The sequence below is a fragment of the Ziziphus jujuba genome, chromosome 8, assembly GCF_031755915.1.
Source record: "Ziziphus jujuba cultivar Dongzao chromosome 8, ASM3175591v1".
In the NCBI taxonomy this organism is placed as follows: Eukaryota; Viridiplantae; Streptophyta; class Magnoliopsida; order Rosales; family Rhamnaceae; genus Ziziphus; species Ziziphus jujuba.
In genome coordinates this window covers 12,350,346-12,368,379 of record NC_083386.1, presented here as the reverse complement: position 1 = coordinate 12,368,379, position 18,034 = coordinate 12,350,346, and the positions used below count along the sequence as shown (strand labels likewise).

General features: G+C 34.1%; 2 protein-coding genes across 2 annotated transcripts; one reads left to right on the top strand and one right to left on the bottom strand.

The window, feature by feature from the left end:
* Positions 1-2,005: 2,005 nt before the first annotated feature.
* LOC107413487 (WAT1-related protein At2g39510) lies at positions 2,006-3,828 on the top strand. Its single transcript, XM_048470744.2, has 5 exons — positions 2,006-2,205; positions 2,294-2,356; positions 2,448-2,564; positions 2,695-2,950; positions 3,694-3,828. Exons 1-5 carry the CDS (start codon positions 2,006-2,008, stop codon positions 3,826-3,828), a joined length of 771 nt encoding a protein of 256 aa, XP_048326701.2.
* Positions 3,829-5,543: 1,715 nt separating this feature from the next.
* On the bottom strand, positions 5,544-13,781 carry LOC107413535 (uncharacterized). The gene is made up of 6 exons (XM_048470201.2): positions 13,622-13,781; positions 13,154-13,367; positions 6,454-7,848; positions 6,279-6,347; positions 5,991-6,189; positions 5,544-5,858 (listed from the first exon to the last, which is right to left on the bottom strand). The coding sequence occupies exons 2-6, from the start codon at positions 13,154-13,156 to the stop codon at positions 5,788-5,790; spliced, it is 1,737 nt and encodes a 578-aa protein (XP_048326158.1). The 5' UTR covers positions 13,157-13,367; positions 13,622-13,781; the 3' UTR covers positions 5,544-5,787.
* Between the last annotated feature and the right edge of the window lie 4,253 nt (positions 13,782-18,034).

The window sequence follows — 18,034 nt, the reverse complement described above, 5'->3', positions numbered from 1 at the left end:
TATATTGGAAAAAAAGCATAAGTTGGTGAGGATGTCAATGTTACGTAATATGTTACAAGGATGGATTTCTCCCATACGCATGATATTGGCGTCTATACTGAATTTCATCAAAATATTTTAATGGTAGAATTTTCATATATATATATATATAATAATCTAGTTAGGATATTTTAATTTTATAAAATTAGTATATGTGAAAAAGTTAAATTAAAATAAAAATGATTAATTTGAACTGTATCCTAACTTTATAAATTCAGAATATTCTAATTTAATCAGAACTAAAAACTATATGTATATAAATGTTATAATTACAATTTTACTTTTGTGTTACTCTTGCCTTTCCTAATTATCCAAGCCTTCTATTTTTTGCCTGCAGATTTCTTCCTTCTTTTCTCTCTGTCCATATATATACCAAACATTTTCCTTTGATAAAATGTAATACCATACGTAGGAGTAAAACATGATGAATTCCAAAGCCTCTTTGTAATAAAGTTACATGGCACTTGCTTCACCAATTAACACCCTCAAAATATTTTTTTTAGCCAAAAAAAAAAAAAAACTTAAATATTTTTATTTGATGTGTACGTGTCAAATGTCCATTTAGAATTAGAAAATTATATATTTTATTGCTTTCACTTCTTTTGTATATCTAGTGGGCACGCTTTATACGACTAGAATTAGAAAGCACCCAAATTTGGTGATTAATCATGCCTATTTCAATATTATTAGAGCAAATTAAATGAGGAAAATGCTTTTTATTTAGGCTTTTCATGTTATGGACGAAGGTCGCTTCTTTAAATATCATTTGAGCTTTTAATTTAACAATCTTTAATTATGCAGGTGAACTCAACTGACAATTAAAAAATATAACAAAACAAAATAAAATAAACCATAACTATGCAAAATTAGTAAATAGAAGATGTTCAAATTTTTTTCTGTAAGTTGTAGGATCATTTCAAAAGATTTGAAAAGAGAAATGATCTAATATAAATTTATTGACTACTTAAAAAAACAAACAATGTCGAAACTCAATAAAGTATAAATAAAATTTTCAATTTTAGTTTTTGGAATAATTATAAAATATAAAATATAAAATATAAAATCTAATAATAAAACTATCTATATATATATATATAGATATTATGAGGTAAAAATAATGCGTATACAATTAGTTTTGATATGTTGAAAATTTACTAATATGAAAAATTAATAGCGTTGTCATCCGCTCAACTAGAGTATGGTTCTCACCTTATATCAAAATCATTATCTACATGCTTGGCTAAAACTTGGAAGAATTAAGAATGGATCCGTATAGGTGAAGAAAACACAAATAATTTCTTCACTTTATATCTCCTTTATTTTTTATTTTTTTATTTTTTTATTTTTCATATTTTCATTTTATATTCACCGAATCTGGCTACTATAAAAACGGTCCGCATACGGATTAAGATAAAAGACGACCATCATCTTTTCTCTCTCACAAAAAGGGTATTAACAATGATTTTTTCCAAACACGTTAGTCTTTTTTCACGGATGGTAAAATCATTCCCATATCCACATTTGCTCAGTGCGATTACTTACACCGTTCTTTGGTGAGCTAGTTAACAGTGATGGTTTTTGATACGACCTGATGTTTTTAATGCTTTGCATAAATGGGTAATTAATTTCCATTTCTCGATATGCTTTAATTTCTCTCTCCACTTCAACTGAGTCCTCGAATTTGAAGAAAACTAAATAGAATAAAGAAAGAAATCCTGGAAATATAATAAACACACTTGACTGGTACATATTGTGGATACACACACGCTTATACCGTATGGCAACCTTAATTCCCTTTTTTTTTTTTCCCTTTTTTTTTTTTTAACTTTTCTTGCGTGATTAACACGTAATGAGCTTATAAAAAGCAAGATTTAACTGTATATCATGCCCTATTGCTCACAAACTCTTCCATTTAGCGTGAGAAAAATTAAATAAATTAGTAGTAATGATAAAAATAAAAATAATAATGGCAATAGGCTGGTGTAGTAATCTTCTAGAGCAGGGAAAGCTAATTTTGAGTGTGATTTTGTTGCTGAGCTTGTATGCTGGATTATCTATGATTGCAATGTTTGCTCTGAACCAGGGAATGAGCCATTACATTTTGGTAAGCTACCGTATGACCATTGCCACTGCTATTATTGCTCCTTTTGCCATCGTTTTAGATAGGTCTCTCTCTCTCTCTCTCTCTCTCTCTCTCTCTCTCTCTCGAATTTACTTGGATTTCCTTATAACACCCATTAATTTAATACTACAGGAAATCAAGGCCAGAGAAGACCTTCTCAATCTTGGCTAAGACAATGTTACTCAGCCTATTTGAGTAAGAACTCGTATTTATTTTAGTCAATTATACCATATAGAGGATCTATTTTTAAATTAGATTATTTTTCACTCTAAATTAATATATACAGCCCTGTGCTTGATCAGAATCTGTACTACATTGAAATGAAGTATACCAACGCAAGTTTCACTTCCGCTATGTGCAATATGATTCTTGTATTTGCCTTCCTAATTGCCCGGATCTTCAGGTATATTACTTCCTCACACACACAACAAATACATTGTTTCTCTTCTTCTTCTTATTTATTCATTTTGCTAATATCCAGAAATGCACTTATTATAAGTGAAATGAGGTAACTTTTTGTGGGTTTTTTCTAGGCCTGAGAAGGTTGACACAAGGAAAATACATTGCCAGGCCAACTTGGCAGGAACCATTGTTACTGTTAGGGGAGCCATGGTAATGACACTAACCAAAGGACCTGAACTAAATCTACCATGGACCAGATCTGGAAACCGACATCCTTCTCCTTCTCAGTCGGAAAATGCTGCAAACCAGCAGCAGGATTTCATTAAGGGTGCTCTGGCGCTTACAGCAGCAGCTTGTTTCTGCTGCTCTTGTTTCATCATTTTGCAAGTAAATCTTCTAACAAATCAATGCAAAAGATACTTTTTTTTTTTTTTTTTGTCATCCAGGGTTTTTCTAATTAGCTCAAGGGAAAAATAAATAAATAAATAAATAAAGGAACCCAAAAAAAAAAAAAAAAACAAAACAAAACAAAGTCACAAAATATGACACTTCTATGGGTGATATTTTTATGATAGGCATTTACCCTGAAATCATACCCTCCTACGCTTTCCGTCACCGCGTTGATATGCACATGAGGCATGGTAGAAGAAACTGTGCTAGTCCTTGCAATTGAATGGGGAAACAACACAGTTCGGTCTATACACTTGGATGCTAAACTTTTTAGCTAGTCTTTATGGGGTAAGTTACAGTCTCTGGTCATGAACAGAATTCTGAATCCTGGCATAAGAATAACCACTGCAAAGTAACCGTCTATATCACATTCAAACATAATTGAGTCTCAATCTTCAATCTGAGAATGTACTAAAGGTTTATATTTTCAAACAGGGAATACAATCTATGCTTGCTTATTATGTCATGGGAGCGGTAATAAAAGAAAAGGGACCTGTTTTTTTTACTGCATTTAATCCCTTGTGCACAGTAATTGTTTGTTGCAATTTTGAGTTCCTTTGTTTTGGCTGAGGAGATGTACTAGGGAAGGTAATCCATTGATCTTCTCCTGTAAACTTAACCCAAGAATACACATTTCAAGCAATTAAACTGGCCTTTGTGTGTGAACGCATTGCTTGTAGGATTATTGGTGCGATAGTCACCTTTGGAGGCTTACATATGGTTCTATGGGTAAAGAGCCAGGACCAATCTACATCCTCTGTGTCAGACAGAGGTATCGAAACGCCAAGCAATCAAGAGATAGCTACAGCGAATGAGAATGTTGAAATTGTTCCCTAAAGACAAAGTCATACCCACAGCTGAATTTTCCCAAGGAATCAGAAAATAGATTGTCAGATTCTTGCAATATGACTCTCTCAGACAAAAGTTCTTTGCACCTTCAAATATTTAGGTATAGATTTCTGGCAATGACAATTCTATAAAAATTTGCCGACTCTAAATTTAATTTTCATAGCATTAGCAGTCATATCTGAGAAAAAAAGGTTATTTTTACTTTATATATATATATATATATATAGTGAAATTTTAGAATGGATGCACAAGGGGGCAGTATGGGATTGTTGAGGCTCTTTTTTGCATGTAATTTAAGTTTGTGGAAGCACGGTGATACAAATAGATGTAATGAATGATAACACATCTATACAACTATAGATTTCTGGCATATTATCATTAAAAAAAAAAAAAAAGGTATCGATTTCTGGCAATGACATTTCTATAAAAATTTGCTGACTCTAAATTTAATTTTCCTAGAATTAGCATTCATACCGCTAAAAAGAGTTATATATATATGGTGTGATTTTAGAATGGACGCACAAGGGGCTCTATGGGATTGTTCAGGCTCCGGGGTACCAAAAGCAAGCATGACATCATTATGAACATAAAGTCCTAAAGTATGACATCTTTTCCTTTTCCTTTTTTTATTTTTTTTATTTTTAATTTTTAACGTAATTAAAGTTTCTGGAAGCATAGAATGATAATATGGTCAATCATTCCATCTACCTGTATCACCTGTGCTTCCAGAAACTTTAATTACATTCAACAATCCCATACTGCCCCTATATTACCATTCAAAATATAGTCTTGAAACTTTAATTACATAAAAAATAAAAAAAAAAATGGCCTCAACAATCCCATACCGCCCCTATATTATCATTCAAAATATAGTTTTTTATTTTATTTTATTTTATTTTTAACGTAATTAAAGTTTCTGGAAGCATAGAATGATAATATGGTCAATCATTCCATCTACTTGTATCACCTGTGCTTCCAGAAACTTTAATTACATAAAAAAAAAAAAAAAAAAAAGGCCTCAACAATCCCATACTGCCCCTATATTATCATTCAAAATTGTCAAAATTGGGGAAGCTTCCCTAATGTCCTAAATTTTGGGTGCAGTGAGTGGGTGCAGTGAAACAGCCAGAAGCAATACACTACCAATAGATTTTTGATTCGGATGCAACTCAATATGGCAAAAATGCTGCCAAAACTATTTGACTGAAACTGACTTTTGATTTTACTGTTTCAAAACTCTGCACGTAGAACAAGAAAAACAGAGCAAACTCGCCAGATTAAAATAAGACCCAAGCATGCACTGAAATCAGAAAAATCGCAAACCAGTCTTGCAAGCAAACAACAATAGAAGCATGCCTCTCACTACCATGGTATTGAAAACCCGTTTAACCATTAGTGGGATTCATGCAAAAGATAATGCCCACCAATGAATTAGGATACATCCTGAACAATTCATAAAACAAAAAAATATATATTTTTCCCATCAAGCCTTAAAAGTAGCAAACTCATTCTTGCCACATGATTGGTTGATTTTAAACTTTAGACTATCCAATAATCTTAATTGAATGATGCCCCTCCTTCCCGGCCCTGGAAATATTTAGTATATATGAATGAAGAACAGTTTCAAATGGATGTGTTGATTCTTACTAAGGTCCCACCTTGTCTATAATGCCAATGACAATAGGGATAAACCACCTATGGTGCTTCAATCACATAATTGAGAATATGAACATTCCAAAATCCATAATAAATTAAATGTCTTAACCAACAAAAAGTAAATAGCCAAAACAACTATAAACATCCAACAGCTTAAATTATTAAAATTCCAAACTGAGTCTGTATTTGCTATAAGCTGTATTATGTGGTGCTATTCACAGATCCCATATTGACCTACCTCAGAAACTTTATAAAGGCAGATTCTCATCTCAAGATGGCATTGCGACTTCATCCTTGCCATAGATACGCTGAAGTTCGCGGGTAGCAGCTTGATATGATGCTTAGCAAAGGGAAGACAGAAATTTGTGAGGCAAATATATTAACCAAACTAATTCTAAAAAACAAAGAGGATATTCATATTCCAGGTTTGCAATTAAGTGGTCGGTCTAAAATTATCCGAAATTCTGCTCACCTTTCCAAATACGAAAATTTTTCTGATTAATAGGAGACCCCGTCACATTTTGGATTGCATCAAACAGCATCTCCTGAGGCTTGTTCTTCAGCTCTTGAACAACTGCATAGATGGTCTTTCCATTGTCAAAGTAAATGTGATTATTAGGGTGTTTGGTCTTACAACCAGCATGACGCTCAAACTCGTAAGCATTGAGAGACTGCACGAAACAATTCAATCATCAGCTAGGTCATGGATACAGATTAAACATGACCTTTTAAAAGAAAAAATTTAACAAAATCTAATCACCTTCGAGTGATTGCACTCAGCACAGGAACATAGGTACCCTGTACCTTTTATAACTCCCTTAAGATTTTTCTGTAAAAAAATAAAATGCAGTGGCATGTCAAATCAATAAAAATCAATAATCATTACCATTTGTCCAAATTAAAAGGGCTAATAAACATATAACAAAATAACTAACCTCCCGCGACCAGGAAACATACTTTACAGGAACCCCATCAAACATACCAGTTGATAACAAACTTTTCACATTAGAAGGAAAGTTGTTTGCAGGAGCCTTCTTAGAATTCTTTGGTTCTTTATTCTTGGAAACATTATCAGTCCTAGAACCAGTTTTGGGCATGTTGTTTGGATCCACATTAGATTCAATTGGATCTTTCTGGCCAGATACTTCCAACAACTGAGTAGAGTTCTGATTGCTCATCAACAAATCATAGCTGTTAATAATCCCACCAGAGGGATTAGTCTCAGATTCATCATGAAAGCCTCCGAAAGATATGGTATTACTCTCACCCTTGCTGTAGTTCTGACCCATAGAAAGATTGCTAGAATCTCCCTTATCAAGGTTTGGACCCACAGGTACTGCATTCGAATTAGCCTTGTCATAGTTTGGACCCATCGATATGATATTATCATTCCCCTTAATATATGAAGGAGCCATCGAAATGAAATTCTCATTTGCTTTACCATAAGATGCACCTATGGAAATAAAATTCTCATGCCCCTTGTTATAAGAGGTATTACTATCTCCCTTCTCATATGATTGACCCATTGATATAAAATTGCCATCCCCCTTGTCGTACGGTTGACCCATTGATAAGATACTATTGTCACTCTTGCTATAATTATGACCCATCAAAATGAAATTACCATCTCCTTTATTAAAAGAATGACTGTGACCCATTGAGATGAAGCTGTCATCTGCCTTGTTATATGGAGGGCCCATCGAGATTGTATTCTCTTCACCATTGTTATAAGTAGGACCCAGTGAAATGGCATTGTTATCAGTCTTATTAAAGGTGGTACCCACTTGAATTGTGTTATTGTCTCCTCTACTATACGAGTTTCCCATAGATGGAGACAAAACATTGTCAGAGTCCCGAACTTGATTGACCTTAACTTTTCTGATACCACCAAAATTGATACATGAAGAGGGATCTTCCATGGTATGAGAAATTGACAAACCCACTGATGGATTGTTTCCATATTGATTCTCAAAATCCTTTCTTGCGATATTCATGTTTCCACTGCCAATAGACGAAATGTTCCTATCGACCAGATTAACAGTCCGTAACGGTTCAGATCCAAACAGGCGGTCGGAAAATTGCCCTGGAACTGACTGAAAACCAGAAGAATTATCCCATGGCAAAATATTCATATGTGGAACTCCTGAAACTGGTCTGCCATTAACAGCCTCCATTGCTTGCTTCTTGTTGCTGAACGATTCTGGTCCATGGGCATCCATAAACCACTGACCCCGCTTTGCTTCAATTCTGGGGGAATTATCATACCCCATATCACCATCAGTGAGACATCCAGCATCTCGAGGCATCCAAAAGCTTTTGGGTTGAAAAGACTGAAACAAAATTAAAGAAAGTTTTCAGGTTGAGCACAAGAATCACAATTAAAAAAAGGAGTAGCAGCTTAAGAAGAGGAAAAGAGAAGCTAACACAAATATGTTAAACGCTTCACCAAACCGAAGGGGGAAAAAAAAAAATTTACAAGAGAAGTGAATTTTAAGGAAAAGGCAAGGACAAACAAATACATATTGGACTGAAAAGTAAGAGCAGCATCATGAATATTAACAATGACTTGGAATCAGCCTTTAATAATTCAAGAGGGAAATTGAAATAAAAGAAGCAATCTCTGACAATACCTCATATAACTATAAAGCCTAAGAGTAATGAGATCCTAATGTTTCCAAGAAAGTGAACGCAGAGACTAGATCATCCAAGACTTATAATTTATGGAGCCTTGTCAACTCCAACTTCAGAAACACTCAGTGGATCCTCACGAGGGATTTTTTGACATTTATCTTCGTTTGTTGAAAATATTGGCAAAAGTTAGTGCTGACAAGGGCAACTCCTAGCTTTTCTTACATAATAATAAGATTTCTCATAAAGATTTTGAAAATCTCCCCAAATCAGTTAAGCAATTTACAGAAGCATAAATATCAAAATTAAATATGACATGCATGAATGATTTAAAGGGAAACCTTTTGAAATGAAACAAATTATGAACTTTCCTAAGAAAATTGTAGATCCTAAAAACCTCAAGGCCAGCTACTGTTACAAGAGCACCTGTAAAATTTCTTGATATGCATAATAGGTTAAGTAAAAATGGTATAGGAATGATGGTCAAAGCACAAAGGACGTCATAGACATGAAGATAATTTTGACTTGAACTGTAAGAAGAGTATGTAAATACATTTTACCTATCTTAGAGGGAAATCATGAATAACATGTTCATATCAACTCAGTTACCTAAATTGCACATCTACATGTGTCCACACAGGAATACAGCATTAATATTACTAAAAGTCTCAGAAATACTTTTAAGGATGAGTAACATCTTCTTCAGTTTGAACATCTAACAAAAAATTGCAACTTATCTGCATATTTTTTTCGTAATACCTCTTAGGTAAAGTGATCAACATGTTTATATCTATTAACATCACACTATATCTGCCCACAAAAGAATTCAATGCATTATTAACATCACTAACATATTTATATCAATTAATATCTCACTGTATCAGCCCACAAAGGAATCCAGTGCATTACGAACATCACTAAGTATCTTAGAAGATATTGGACTGGTAGCTTCTTATTTGGTTTGACCATTTAATGAGAGATAAAAACCTCTAAGCATGATTTGTATAAGTACCTATTAGGTACTTTGATTTTGCAATCCAGGTCATATCATCATGTTGCCTAAATTTTAATAGCTATAGAAACAATTGACAGCTATGTTTATAATTTGAAAATACAAAACTCAGATATATCTATAAAAATGAAATAAATAGCTTACATTTAGTTATAAGATATAGAGAAGGTAAGTATGGAAAAATACAAAATTATTCTCAAGATAGCAAGTAACAAGTAATAAACATCAACCAACACTTTAAAGACATTTAATTCAGATATGCCAAATCATAATATTCCATCATCATATTTTTCACAGCAATATCAACCTACAGGCCATAATCAGACTTACCATAAAACGGGCAATTAAACAAAAAGTAGCCCAAGAAGTGCAGTAAATAATAATAATCATAAAGGCAGTGATGCAACTAGTCAAAACCAGATTCTGACGATAAAGGATTCGGCTGATAGAAAGCAATGATATACAACAACATACTGATTAGTAAAGATCAGAGTATAGCTTTCAAAGGTGCAGAGATATAGTGATTTATTGATCATTGAGTCAAAGTACTCTTGGGACATATGTTAAAAAAACTTAGGTAGACATCTAGCACAGGTGTGCATCTAGGTATCCAGTGATCCAACCATCCAAAGTTATTGACACCATTATAACATAAAATATTGTGCATCACTCATTAAATGAAATTTTATATACTTAACATGTATTGCACAAATCAAAAGGAAAACAGCATAGAATTACTATACATGCAACTAGGGTGTTAGATTGTACAATATGAGCATCAATATTTCTCTCCGTACCTATGTTGCTTGGACTCAAGTGTGTCAGGTGTGAATACATTTAAGTGTTAATTTTTTTGTTTTCAAAGTTTTTTTTTCCATGTATTTGGAATGTCCAAAAAGTCATACCCTTAGTCACGTCCAAGTGCTGGATGTGGGTATATGACGAGATAAAGTGAGAGAGCAAGTATCACTCTATACTTCCAAAGAGAACCTTCAAGGTTCTATGTAATTTTGCTTTAAGATGCGGGCCAAAAGTTCTTCAAATACAGAAATGGAGGAAATTTTAATACCAAAAGTGCCTATGTGCCTTCTGGTGTCAGTAAGCTGGTTTTCAAGCTTTTAATTTTGAGGTCAAGTCTAATAACCAACATATAGATCTCTACTCTTAGTTTATTACCTTGTCAAAGGAACAACCAGGCTGCACCGTGCAAACCTAGGGTTTTCCAATGTTCTTTTCTCACCTTTCCTTCGATATTTTCCCCAATTAAAAATCATCTATCTGAGAAAATTAGCATGGCAATCCTATGAAGAGTTCATATATAGCTTTCTCCTCCTAATCTTAACTTTGATATGAAGCATATAATTGACAAAAATTCATAACAGTTACAAGGTCCACTTCCATATATAGATATCAATAACATAACTCTAAGTTTAGAAGCATATAATTGACAAAAATTCATAACAATTTACAAGGTCCACTTCCATATATAGATATCAATAACATAACTCTAAGTTTTCTATGCACTCTTCTCTCATACTTTTTTTGTTTTCCTCACAATGGATATACCCATGTTACTACCCCAGAAAGTAAACTAATTGGAAAGAACTTCTACTAAGTTATTACACCAATCATTTTAATCGAAAAAACTAGATAAGCAGCATATAAGCCTACTCCTATATTTCTGACAAAGCAATGCTTACGTTAGGCTTAATACAACGTTGTAATTTGCTCTTAATTTTCAACTGGAGCACTTTACCCCTAACCTAAGATTTATTTGTCAATATTCCCACTCTATACACATTTAAAGCTAAATCTAACAACAGTATTAATACTACAATGAGTTTTTGGGGAATGATACTATGATGAATTGGATACTAGAATTTATGCAAGAATTAGCATTTAGGACTACAAATTTACAAACTAACAATTAGAAAAATAGTTTATGGTATAAAAAAGTTTTTCTTTGTTCTTTATTCTTAAGGCTACATATATGATTTCTTAAGAACAATAACCAAGAAGTTAAAAACATTATGCTCAAAATTTGGGTATTTAAGAAACTTAATGACAAGTAAACTTGTGGCATAAGTAACTAGTTTCAGTAAAAGCTTCAATTCAATTAAAACCTTTGGGATAAGATTTTAACTTGATGTGTAGTAGAAGGAGAAATGATGTAATGTACCTTAATTTCTTTCTCTTTTTCCCAACCACAGTATTCAAAATCACAAAATGTACAATTTTTTATTCCAAATGTGTTTAACAAAAGATCGGTTACACGTTTTTGGATTTTTCTCAATATCATACAGTGAAAATAATTTTATGACGCAATCACAGAACTAAGCCAAATAACAATTTCTAGTCTAGAAAGGTAGCAAGCATAAAGTATTATACATTAACAATTCACAAAATTTAGCTAGAGGTCAGAAAAATACACAAATTCTAAAAATAATCAGTATCTTATAGATAATTAGCAAAGAAAGAGTAGCAAAAGGTGCTAGACATGCTATGAGGCATAAACTTCAAAAGGCCCACAAGAATTGCCATGAGATGAGATTTTGCTTAACCACAAAACTTGGACTCTTTTTGCAAAAACCATAAATCAAAAAAGCATACCTTCCTTTTACTTATTCAGTGATACCTTTTATAGAACTCCCTTTTCTTTAGTCTCCTGTAATTGCATTATCATAATATATCATATTACAAAAACATGCGTTGCATGTAGCTCAATTTTTTCTCATATTTACTATTGTTTTTGGACTTTAAATGATGAATGTTAAAGTTAGAACCCTACGAGCTAAGGGTAATCTAACATTGTCAGTACCATCCCCTTTCACCCATTTTTACCAGTTTGACTTTTAGATGACCTAATATGGTTATAGCTAATGGTTAAAGTTGATATAATGGAATCACCTGAATATTTAAATTAAAGCAATGAGAGGCAATACTTTAACTGGTCCATGCAATTTATGAAACCTTCTAATATTTTGAGATAATTTGACCAGAAGTCGACAAAGAGTGGACCAATCAATTCTCGAATAATATAGGGTCGGGCTTTCCATTTATGGTGTGTAATAACAATACAAGGCTGCGATAAGAAAATAAAACTCCCAAAAACTACTCCCTTCCTCCTCCTCCTCCTCATCCTCATAACTCTCTCTCCGTCTCTCTCTCTCTCTCTCTCTCTCTTGCTCTCACTCTCGCTCTCGCTCTTGCTCTCCCCAACAAATTACTTCACTTCTGCTTCTCTCTCTCTCTCTCTCTCTCTCTCTCTCTCCATATATGCTTATGAGGGGCCGTTGATATGGTGAAGCACTGGTAAACGATGCACATATAGCTCTTTTTGATCAAATCTCTCTCCCTATTTATGTTATATAGACATACTCACCCACACATATATATTTTGGGTCAAATCCCTGTTTGCATCTCGGTCTACCGATGGGTGGAGGTGAAGGTAGTTCCTTACCAGCCATGAACAAACCCATGTTTACATCACACAACAAGAAAACTCTCACATGATCATTTCAATTTATCTCTTTCACACTAAATGAACAACTACCAAAAGAAAGGAATATATTAATACTCAAACAAATAAATTACAAGCCGTAAAATTTGCACTTCATAAAGTTAACATATTAGGGTGATAAATTATTTTTCATATCATTAAGTGAACTGGTGTTAACCAAAGGGTTTTGTATCAATAACAAAAAGAAATAACTTCTTATTTCCCCAAGGATATAAGTTAGCGAAGATTGAAGCATTTAAAATGCCAGACAACAGAAAAATCTATTACAACAAAGGTATATTATATATATAACTAGAGAGAGAGAGAGAGAGAGAGAGAGAGAGCAAACAAAGACATAATACATGGCACCATCATTCATCAAAACCATAACCTCTCCGGTGCAAAAGAATCAAATAAAACCAAATAGCAAATACCAAAACCAAAATCTGAACACAGCATTTGCATGCAAGAGCTCTAATTAGAGTTCCAAGACTACCATTTTTCAAGGAAAAAAAAAGGCTCAGCGAGTCGCCTCAGCTTCACTCAACGAACTCGCTCCCCCCCACACACAATCAAGTTTCAGTTTCTTTTCCACACTCTCAGAACCCTCTTTAGCATTTACTGCACTATTTCGCCCACTAAAGCCACTGACATTAACCATGCAAAAAGCTCAAAGCTCACAGCTCGAAAAAGCCCCCTGCTCAATCAATCTGCACACAAAAACCACCAAAAACCCTAGAAATTGAGTTTCGATCAAAAGGACAAAAGCAGTGAATGATCAAGAAAGAGTAAAAAACAACAACAAGCTTAAAGATCAAACTGAAATTCTCAAACCTATAATACACACAAACACACACACACACACACACACACACACAAGCAAGCACACAAGCACAATAACTATAGCAGTGGAGACTAAACCCTAGAAATTGAGAATAATGAGAGACTATTAGAAGAAGAAGACCTCGCCGGAGTGATCGCCACAGATATTTTCAGGCGCCGGAGAAGAAAACTCTGTGGGTTTTTCTCTTTTTTTTTTTTTTAAATATTAAATATTAATTTTATTTTTCTTGAGAAAAGGACCTCTGTGAGTGCTAGAAATGAGAAAAATAAAAAAACTGAAGCTTGGGTTTTAACTATGACTAAGGATTTACTATGAATCTCTGTACCATTACCATTTAAGGTTGCGCTCATCAGGACCATCCACGTAGGATATTTATAATGATTGGGACCCACTTTTCTTGATCTCTAGGTGTTAGGTAAACTCTTAGGAAAATCATCGCCGTCCAGAAAATGTTTTCTAAATTGGGAGACTACAGAAAATGGAAGGCACTTGAAGCAAACCCATTTGCAGAGAGGTTTTCTTCGTGTACGTGGCGTGTTCTTATTGGGTGAAGAACATGTGTCTATACCATGTTCCTTACTTGTATGATTTATATTTGGTGCGCGCGACTGTACAATGCTCTCTGTGAATCCCCTCATAACTAGGCGTACCATTGGACAAAAGAAAAACGTGCAGGACCTATGCCTTTTAGGAAATTCATTGAAACGTGGGCCAATTTACGAGATGAGTGAGGGTATTCTGGTAAAAGTGGCAGGCATCACGTGCAAGGCATGCATGGTCTTGGGGGGCCTCAAAATTGAGATCAAATTGCAGCCGTTGATCTGTCTTACATATTTGGAAAATAATTAAAAATTAGACCCATTTGCATAAATTTTGTTTTATGGTAAAAAAGTTAGTGTATGAGTGTGAGCACCGTTTACTAATTTTATAGAAAAAATATAAATTTTTGCTTTAAAAGGAATGTGAGGTAACTACAGTTATTGAGTCCTCAAAATTTCAAAAAATCTATTGGTATTAGCTAATTATAAATATTCTCCCTTTTTTATATTTTCCTCTCTTAGGAGGAAATAATTTTTGGCACATGGAAATATAAAAGGTAAAAAATTCATTGTAGGTTAGAATTTTTTATTTTTTTTTTTTCATGTTTGGTTGGATTAGCTCTACATCTATGCATGAACATTTCATTATTAGCAAGTACAGAACAACCTTTTTTGGTGAATAGTACATGGAACTGCCCGATTCCTTTCACATCAACGGAAAAAATGAATAAATAAAAACTACTTGATTTAAAGATAAAATGGATGGACCAATCCCAATTTGTTGAACAAATAATAATTATTATTGTTTACTTTATGCTTTTCTACTAGTGGAGAAAACCTTTGGTGAACCGGCGCATCGTGTACCTTACCCACATCCTCTTATAAGATTTATATATGGAGCCCCCTTCTTTTTTCTTTTTCTTTTTTATTTTTATTTTTTATACTTAAAATTGGAAATTCATTTTTTGTTTAAAATTAGAAATCCATTAAAACAAAAGGAAAGGCTAAAAAAACATAACTTAGATTCAGAAGGTTTCCCCATATATATTTTTTTGGATTATACAAACATCAAAAAATGATCGGAGCCAATTTGAGTCTATAGATCCATATACCTCTTAGCTCGACATTCACTGATAAATGAAATAGGCAAGTTTATTAACCTTTTTAGAGGCTCAAACAAAAAAGCAGTTTACAAAATTAGAAATGTATAAGACGATGTCTTTAAAGAAAGGATTTGCAGCCCAATGCAATGGGTTCATGTCCCTTTTATTTAAAGCTTGGATGATTGAGAGGGCATCTAATTAAATCTGCACATTGAATCATCTGAAACTGTTAACCAGTTGCATGGCCTTCAATATAGCTTTTAGTTCCACCAATTCAGGAACAAAAACATCCAATTTGAAAATGTGGATGTGAAGAACCTTTCCTCTATCATCTTGAGCGAACATAGCCAAGTGACTCTTTGTGCTTCTCACGGCCGCTTTGGAATTTAGCTTGATGGTGCCTATTGCTAGGCAGCTCCAGTTGACAAAGTCTATGCCATTGGTGGCCGATTGTAGAATTCTATCCTTTTCCTCATGAATTAGAGCATCCTTCAATTCTCTGAATCTTCCCATTACAATCTTCGGCAAAAAATCAACCCTCGTGTCTTTTCCCTCACGGACCACTTTATTTCTAACCCACCATAAATGTTCCAGAGTGATGGCACTAGAGGCAAAGAAATCTTCTTTATCTTTAGGATGGATTGGGAGAACACCTACTGGGTTGGCTATACAATTTAAAAAAGAGAGAATATTGTTACAGATCGACTCCCCCCATCTAATTTCCCTTGGCCTAGCGAACCATATTCTCTTCGCCACCTCACATTGGAAGAACACGTGAACTTCATTTTCGGCACAATGACACCCATGGGAACACTCGCCATTCTCCAAGATCACCCCGCTGGTAGCAAGGTTTGAAAGCAAGAGAAGTCCTAAATTGGCAAGTTTCCATAGAAAGAGCTTGGAGCTTGGTTCTCCCATGGATATGGCTTCTCCAAAAATGCTTCCACCAATTATCACCACTCTCTTCACCGATTTGACACTAAAGGAACCAGATTTGGTTCATGTCCAGATTAGCTCATCTCTCTAGTCATGTTTTACCTAGAATATCTCCTTGATACACTTAGTCGAATCCTGATAAAAAAGATACTCTAGACAATTCTCATCCCAAGTTACATTACTCAATTTCAGCAAGTTTACCATCTCAAGTGATATGAACCTAGGACGATCTGCTTCAAAATCCGTATTATATTAGCCCAGATCTAATTATGTTCAAGTTCTAATGGTCACCTCAACTCCTAACCAACCTGTGATTAGAAACTTTGGTATATGATGAAGACGCTATAATAGGTGATGGAAGGCCTATTGATAAGTCAAACTAAAACACTCATTCACTAATGGTGTTTTAGGTGTTCAAAAGAATAAAGAGAATTCAATCTCACAAATAATTTTCTGTATAAAATTCAAGCTTCTTCTTTATTGAAAAATAAGCTTTTAAATAGGCTACAAAGCCACGAAATAAAACCTTAAAAACAAAGGGAAAACCAGCCATACAAAGTAGTTTCCTATGGTGGCCGAAATTCTCACTCCTTTCCTAATCTAATTTTGGATTAATTAATTTCTTTATTTTGAATTAGGAATTAATTAATTTACAATGAAAATAATAAAATAATAACTTTTCTAAACTTATTGTTCCAGAAAATAAATAAATAAAAACTAAAAAGTAATGGTAATTTCCTAACAAAAAGTAGAATCAAATTAGGAAACTATAATACTAGCTTTTTGACTAAGTTGACTTTGACCAATTTTTGACCAAATTGAGCTCCAAATCAGCTTCAATATGCTTTGTAGGATGCCAAATAAGCTGAATATGAAGTCTCACACATTGCCCATGCTTCGAAGAGGAAGAAAAAGCCAACTCAGCAAAATACAGTAAAGCCAGCACAAAATACAGTAAAAAACAGGCCAAATTTGAAGCTGTCCGCACAACCCCTTTTTAAATGCCTTTGAAGCTGCCTTGACTTGATTCCATATCCTATTAGACATATGTATTGAATTCATAAAGAGTTGGAACCATTTTATGCTGCTCGATGTCTATATTTGCACCAAAATCGCTATCCGGGTCCGTATCGGCTTCCACCATTTAGATGCTTAGAATAGGCTTTGTATCTTTAAGTATGGATAAGCTCTGTTGAGAATTGATTACCCCCTGTATAAATGCTCCCAGGTTGTCCTTAAATCTCTTAATTTGAGCTCTTGTGATTGGTCTGGTCTTCATCCGTGTCGGGTCAGCACCCCAGCGGGTTATCGGTTGAGCGGGCTCGGGTGGAATCACATCATCAAGTATAGGAGAAGGCATATTCCTTGGCTTTGGTAGAAAACCTGAAAAGTTAGGAATCCATGGATTTTTCCAATAGTTCATCGAGTCTCCTTTTCCCACTCTAAAGCATAAGCTTTTTGCTAACAAAGGTTTAGACCTTAAAACACTAGTCTATAACCAAGAGTACACCTTTTTCTTTTTACACTTCATGAATGAAGTATGGAAGAAGTTCTTAGCCTTTAGTGCCCCGAACTCACAACTTGTTCACCTTAATGGCAAGGCACCAACCAAGCTTGGCAACCAAGGCTCTCTTGAATTTTCATAAATTTTTAATTCCTAGACCATCTCTATTTTTCGATTGACATACTTTTTTCCAGGCCACTAGGCTGAAGCCTTTTGGGTCTTTGAGATCATTTTTCCAAAAGAAAGCTGTAGCAATTTTTTTTCCATATTTTCACACCATCCTTTAGGGAAAAGGAAAGATGACATATTATGTACAGTAATTAAGGTGGCCACATACTTGACAAGAGTGGCTCTCCTTGTTTAAGACAGAAGCTTGGCCTTCCATCATTGGAACTTTGCCTCTACCTTTTTCCTAAAGTCTTCGAAGGCAATTGACTTGTTCCTCTCCATG

What these genes read in the sequence shown, in the direction of transcription:
- LOC107413487 (XM_048470744.2), top strand. Translation starts at nt 2,006, where the DNA reads ATGGCAATAGGCTGGTGTAGTAATCTTCTAGAGCAGGGAAAGCTAATT. An exon ending in ATGTTACTCAGCCTATTTGA is followed by an intron (nt 2,357 to 2,447) that starts GTAAGAACTCGT and finishes TAATATATACAG; the next exon opens with CCCTGTGCTTGATCAGAATC. An exon ending in CTAATTGCCCGGATCTTCAG is followed by an intron (nt 2,565 to 2,694) that starts GTATATTACTTC and finishes GGTTTTTTCTAG; the next exon opens with GCCTGAGAAGGTTGACACAA.
- LOC107413535 (XM_048470201.2), bottom strand. An exon ending in ATGTTTCCTGGTCGCGGGAG is followed by an intron (nt 6,348 to 6,453) that starts GTTAGTTATTTT and finishes ATTTTTTTACAG; the next exon opens with AAAAATCTTAAGGGAGTTAT. An exon ending in AAATTTTCGTATTTGGAAAG is followed by an intron (nt 5,859 to 5,990) that starts GTGAGCAGAATT and finishes CCCTTTGCTAAG; the next exon opens with CATCATATCAAGCTGCTACC.